At 33.4% G+C, this 7,020-nt stretch overlaps 1 protein-coding gene across 4 annotated transcripts in view; it reads left to right on the top strand.

Annotated features, from left to right (window-relative positions):
* Window positions 1–6,598, top strand: part of PHF6 (PHD finger protein 6) — a 42,398-nt gene extending 35,800 nt beyond the window's left edge. Inside the window, exons 10-11 of one of the 4 annotated variants that reach the window (XM_006921523.3) lie at window positions 3,031–3,160; window positions 3,482–6,598. In XM_006921523.3, the coding sequence (XP_006921585.1) occupies window positions 3,031–3,160 (130 nt within the window). In that variant the 3' untranslated portion in view covers window positions 3,482–6,598. Of the gene's footprint in view, window positions 1–3,030 lie in introns of all 4 variants that reach the window. The other 3 variants (XM_015596846.2, XM_006921522.3, XM_025039649.1) reach the window with 3 other exon arrangements.
* The last annotated feature ends 422 nt before the right edge of the window (window positions 6,599–7,020 follow it).

The raw sequence follows: 7,020 nt of genomic DNA, 5'->3' as shown, positions 1-7,020 counted from the left end.
AAGGACAAATATTTCTGAATGAAGCGGCTTCTTCCTACATGTGACTTTCCTTCTTTACCAGCCCTTTCTGCATCCTGAATATATTCATATTAAAAGGGCAAGGGAATATTATACAGTGATTTTTTTTAGTTCCGTTTTACTGTTTTTATTATATTTTTAAACTATTTAAATATATATGTTTTAAAATGTCAGTCTCCCACCATAAAAAGTAAGTTCTGTGACAGCAGTGATCTTGTTTTTTTTACCAGTCAACACTTGTGGCCTTGGTGTCTAGATTGGGGAAGGACACATAATGGGCCTATGGGAAATAGTCCTTCAGTGAAAAATAATCCCATAAAAAGATTAAAATTTCTTCTAATAACAAAGAGCTTATCCTTTTAGAAAAAACTCTATTATAAAAATTTTCAAAAGTATACAAAAATAGAATAGTATAACAGCTCCCCATCTCAGCAGATACAAGTTATTGTCACAGTTGTTTTTCTGTTTTCTTTCTGAGGTATGTTAAGGAAGAATACCAAATTTCTTGTCATTTTATCCCTGCATCAGTACCTCTCTTAAAAATATAAGTGTTCTTTACCTAATCACTATGCCATTATTATACCCTTTTAAATTAACAGTAAGTTCTCTGTATCATCTCGTATTCAGTACACTTTAACATTTCCCCAATTGTCTTGAAAATGTATTTTTAGACTTGATTTGTTGAAATCTCGATACATACAAGGTCCCTGCATTGTATTGATGGATACAGCTCTTAAGTCTCTCTTAATAGAGTAATACCCACTCCACCCTGCCTTTCCCCTCTACTTGTTGAAGAACCCCAATAATTTGTCATGTAAAAGTTCCACATTCTAGATTTATCTATTCTTTCATGAGGCCATTTACTTCATTTCTCTACCCCTCCATATTTCCCATAAACTGTAAGTTGGTCAAAGGCTTAGGTAGATTCAGGTTATATTTTCAAGAGGATACTACATAGCTGCACTGTGTAGGAGTCGCACTCTTGATATTTGAACTCATGATTAAAAAGAAAACGTGATTCCCAATGTGCAGCGTTTGAAGTGTACAGATTCTCCATAGTTCATGGAAAATTATTTTAAATGTTTTAAGAATAAGAGTAATGAGCAAAACTAGGCTGGAAGTCTGTTGTTATTGTTGCCCCTCAACCTTACCCTTGCCCTTTATTCTACTCACATGTTAGAAACATCTCACGTTAAACCTTGTTTTAGATCATTTGTGGAAGATGAATTACTATATGATCATCTTTCATCCATTGCTGACCACAAGAGGGCATCCACTGAACATTTTTAAAGAATAGTTTCATCTTGTCATCTTGTATATACAGTCATGCACACCCTAACAATGGGGATGCGGTCTGAAAAAATGCATCTTTAGGCGATTTTGTCATTGTGCAAACATCATAGAGTGTACTTACACAAACCTAGGTGTTATAGCCTATTGCTCCTAGGCCACAAGCCTATACAGCATGTTACCCTACAAATGATCACGAGCTTAAATCAAACATAAGAGAAAACGATGCAATCAAGAAATGCAGTAGACATGGGATATATGCGGCTACTGCTGGCATAACACAGCATACTGTTACAGCAAACTTTTTTTATAAATAGAAAGGGTACACTCTAAATTAACAAAATGTATATCATCAAGTATCATGTACATGCTATACTTTTATATATTTGGCAGTGCAGGTTTGTTTACACAGCATCACCACAAACGTGAGTAATGCATTGCATTAAAATGTTATGACGGCTATGATGTCACTAGGTAATAGGAATTTTCAACTCCATTATAATCTTATGAGATCACTGTCATGTATGCAGTCCATCATTAACCAAAACATCATTTTTTGGATGATTGTAAATGACCTAAAACTGAGGTCAGATTAGCCCACCCTTTGATTATAGTGGGGAGTTGTTAACTATAAAAATATATCAGTGTGTATATATTAAAGTGGCCTAAACTGTTTTCTAAAATCACCCGCATTGCTGTTTTCATTAAAAACAATGAATTTCAAGTATATAATGTATATATCCAAATAAAAGGTTGTTGGAACTTCATGCTGTCAAAGTATCATTCCAGAGACTATTTGCTAATTTTAAAGGGGAAAACCTACCTTTACAATGGACAAATCTGGCCATCACCACCACCTTAACCAAATGATCAAACAACATCACTAAACTGGGGCATTTTGAAATTTCATGCCTTCTGAAGTATGCAGGATTGCCTACAAAGTATCCTGTACTTAAAAAAAAAAGAACGAAAGTTGAATCTAAAGCTAGCCAAACCCTTAGACCTTATTTCCAGTTTATAGGAAATATGCAGTGAGGGAAAACCAAATAAAATAGTACCACAGACAAATCCAGAATATGGTGTAGCTGACAAGGTAACTGATACAACTCTTCCTAAAAGTCAGTGTCATGGGAAAAAAGTCAAAGGAACCAGTCTAGATTAAGAGAGAGATAGCCAAATGCAGTTTCTGGAAAAACACATCAGGTGACTCCTAAAGGTATTCTAATGAAGATCAGGACACTACTAATAAAAAGGCATTTGAAGAGTTTGAAAAATCTTGTCGCATGAAATCTGAGCAGAAAGCAGTAATATAGAGAGAGAATATAATTTCTTGAAGTGTGCTTTTAAATAATGTATATGAAACATTACAGAATTTGATTATTTCATCTGTATACCTGAAAATTGATATTTTCAGGTTGTCCAAAAACTTTTTTTTTAAATTTTATTGGGCAAAATGAGGAAGTGCTTTATATTTGGGCATATGTGGTAACTTTCATCCTAAACCAGAGGTTTTATTTCAGATGGACTTTTAATATCTCAGTAATAGAGTGCTTTCCCATCTTCTAGATAGAAATGGACCTATAACTGATTGTGGGGTGTTTTTAAGTGTGGATGAGGAAACTCATATTTTAAATGGGTACCAGCCTCATCCACTAATGACATAAATATATTCTCATCAACGGTGACAAAACATTTTGAGATTTTTATCTTTCATCATTGTAGACTGTATTGTAAAAATCATAGTGGAAATGATGAGAGAGATGAAGAAGATGAGGAACGAGAGAGTAAAAGCCGGGGAAAATTAGAAATTGATCAGCAACAACTAACTCAGCAGCAACTTAATGGAAACTAGGTATGAAAGTTAATTATATCGGATCTGTTGTCAGAATACAATACACATTGATAAAAACATGTTGAAATAATGGTGTGCAGTATGATTTTTTAATGCTATTGTGTTTAGTTAAGCATGTTATTAGAATACTGAGGATTGTGTAGGCTTGCATAGTTTTTTAAACTAGCTGATTTTGTAACAATAAAAACAAGCTATCCAATTTATCAATAAATGTAGTTGTAATGTCAAATCAGTAAGATATTCTCGCTCCCCAATAACATTATATTTATTGTGTTCCCCTCAAGCATCATATTTTACATTTTTTTATCATCTTTTAAACAGGTTCATGGGACAGAGTTAGAAAACTGGGAATGAATAAGACATCCATAACTACTATTCTTTTTTCACTGTTTTCTAAAATCAAAAAGGGTTTGTAACTTTTTACTGCCCAACTCTTAGATCCTTCATTGAACTGCCTAAAAACGTCTTGTTTTATGAGCCTTCTTCACTAGATGGCAGAGTTTGACATGTTGATATTACGTAGCTGTAGTTTGCAGTTTCTGGGAAGCGATTGAAACACTATTAACCCTGTGTATAGTGTCAACAGTTAAAGCAGACATTGAAATGAAGTAAGCTATATTTCTGGACCGAACAAAGTTCTGCTGTTTAGAGTGTCTAAGTTTGCTTAGTGGATTCATACTCAAAGGAAAGTATAAGCAAATTTCACTTAACAGTGCAAACATGCCTCTGGTGGCAACATGTGGGAATTTGTGGAATTTTTTTTCACACGCAAGTAATGGAGGCTAGAAATGAAGAGAACTTTATTTTTCCCTTGGCTTTGACAGCAAATGCTTAAAATCTCTTCCAAGAAGTGTGCTAAGCTTTTCATTTGGTTCCTGTTAAAGTTGTTCTCACTGACCAGCATGGACTTGGGCAACTGGTGATTATAAGCTATGAGCTCCAGTGCTTATGCCAAAATTATCTTGACAGTAAACCTCTTTTCTTTTCATGTCATACAAAGAGCTTCTAGCAAAATGATTGGATCCTTTCGAGTTTAAACTAACATTTGGCGACAGCAAATTAAACCTCTTTAAGACTCACTAAGGACTTTAGCCACCATGTCTGAAACCTGTTCCTCTCAAGTGCCGTGTTGTGTGGAACACTTCTTATATTGGCCCAAAGTATGTAAGGAGGTCTCATGTGCTCTAGGAGTAAAAAAACAGTCTTCGCATAAAACAGTATTTATTTTTAATTTTGTGACCACTATTTTAGAAACTTTATTTAATGTTTTTAATGTTTCATTCAGTGCTTTGCTTATCTAGTAAATAGGCTTTTGTGCCCTACTTTTCCTCTGGTAGGGCTTGCTGTTGTACTATTGATCATCAGAATTGTTTCTCAAAGCCTAAGAACCCAGCATTTTAGAAAGGATTTTCACACTGGCATTTCTAGCTAGTGTTATTTTCTTCCACTTACTTGCTGAAGCACATTTATATATTTCTTCATGGCAAAACCAAAAAACTTTAGTTGTGGTCTGCCTAATATTACCATAGCACCTCATTTATCAAGGGTAGGGATTCTGATCATTGAATTATTAGTTAATTAAATTAAATCAGCAGGCAAATAATCATGTTAACTTGACTGCACATCAAGATATTCTACAGCTTATGGAAAAGCATTTTAAAAATGTAACAGGTGGAAAATTACACTGTGCTTAATGACTGATTTTTTTTTAACTGCTAGTCCCTTAAAGTCATATTTGTCAAGTGTGTATTCACACATTTACTTAAATCAAGGGACTCGATTGCTTTATTTTAATCATCTTTTATTATTTTTAGAAGGAAACTAGCTTTAGTAGTGAGTTGTCTTCCCTATATGTTTTTCTCTTCTTGCTCTAAATATGCCATTGGGTTTCTTTGTGTGTATGTGATGAATTTTCAAAATTCACCGTGACTTGAAGTGCAACGACAGATCTAGATGTTTGTTTACCAAGCTATGTGACTTTTCCCAAAGGATCTGTACTTTATTTCCTTACAACAGCTTGAAACCCGTTATTTTAAATCTTTGAATCACTGTGTCTAGATCATTTTTACATTGTGTGCCATTGATTTACCCGTGGAACTATAGAGCACCTTCATTTTTGGACAACTACTGTAATGATGTTTTTAGGAAAAATAGAAGGTGCCAGGGGTAATAATGGCCAGTCAATAATCACATAATGGACTTCAAATACTATAGCTGTCAGTTGATGGATTTGTTATGTAATAAAGTGTATGATTTTTGTATGGGTTTCTTCAACCCTTTCTGCCACTAGCAACCAGAATAGCACTTTTACCTTTTGGTTGGCTAGGTAAGTGGCTGGCTACCTATTTTTCTCACTGTGGTGTGATTGGCTAAATAGTCTTTCATTAAAAATTAAAATGTAAATTGAAGTCACACGAAAAATCATGTTTGGTTGTAAACCGCCGATATTTTGTTTTTCTATCTATGTTTTCGTCACATGCTGAGTAAAAGTGCCTTACAATGTAAAAATTGTACAGTACTTATGTTCTCAAGTAGCATCATCATCTTCTGGGTAGTAATTACATTGTGGTATGAATATTTAGAAAAATGGACCTCAGCAGTGTATTTACTGTTCATCTCTTAAGTCCTTAACTGTAGTTTTAATAAGCATGACATTATTTGATAAGTATATAACATTTACATCATTTCAAAAAATACTGCCATGACTGTCTTTTATGCATATTTTAGCTTGAAATTTTGAAGCATCTTTACTGTTTTCCTTTTTTCTTTTTTCCTTTTTTCTTTTGTTTTTGTTATTGATATTAAACAGTGTAATCATTGCAAGCGTATATTGAAGATTATTCTGGAGCATTTATTGCCTTACCAGAAATGTTAGTAAGAAATGTTCTTTAGAGTAGAAAGATAGACTTGAGTTTCTATACTTTAATAAGAGCTCTTTGTTCCTAGGGGGAGGGGGGAGGGGGAAGTGAATTTTACTTTCATCTCGATTTATTAAAAACCCACAACCGAAATACATTTTATTTCAAAAATCAACAATTTTAGAATTTCAGATAGTACTTGCTCAGGAGTACACGATACTCAAGATATCAAGAGAATGACAAGATATGTAGATCTACTGTTGAATCAGAATCTATGTACTTGAACAAATGTGTGAATCTTAAATATCTCAAAGCAAAAGAAAAATGTTCTAGAATGTTGTTGCTTTTTTAAAAAGCGCTGAAGTTTGACCAAGCTCTACAGTTTTGTTCTAACAGACATTTAGGTTAATTGTAAAGATAAGGAATGCATTATGAGTCAAAATCAAACATTCCTCTCATGTTATGTATATTTTGTTCCTGTTATATTGGCTTTATTTTCAAAATTGTAGTTTGTAGTATTAGTTTCCTTTTATTGGTATTCTTGCATATACTATTCATTCAATAAATGAGTTATGACTTTCATGTTTGTATGTATGTCTTTTTTGTAAAAGGGTATAATGAAGTTTATTTGTAACAGCATAGTATTGTGTTCCTTTTAGTCTTGTTTTATTTCAAGGTAAAATGCCTAGTTTGCTTAATAACGTGTTAAACAAGTAGGAGAGACAAAATGTGAATTCGAGTTTTGTTCAGTTTCACAACATAAAAGGTTTTATCATGGAGCGAAATAGCGGTCTTTTCAAGTACAGTAGAACTGCATTACATCTTGGTTCTCTTATTATTGCATGATTTAGATACATATGGCCTAAATCGCATTCTCTGGAACCTATATAAAGGTAATTTTGAAGATAAACCAAAAGTGATTAGTAATAAGGGTACAGGATTGATATCTTTGTCATAAGAGGATTCTAGCTTATAGATTTAAATTTATTTTCCTTACCACGG

Source organism: Pteropus alecto, unplaced genomic scaffold (assembly GCF_000325575.1).
Source record: "Pteropus alecto unplaced genomic scaffold, ASM32557v1 scaffold19, whole genome shotgun sequence".
NCBI classification, from domain to species: domain Eukaryota; kingdom Metazoa; phylum Chordata; class Mammalia; order Chiroptera; family Pteropodidae; genus Pteropus; species Pteropus alecto.
The sequence above is the reverse complement of the archived record's forward strand: the minus strand, read 5'-3'. Positions and strand labels throughout refer to the sequence as shown.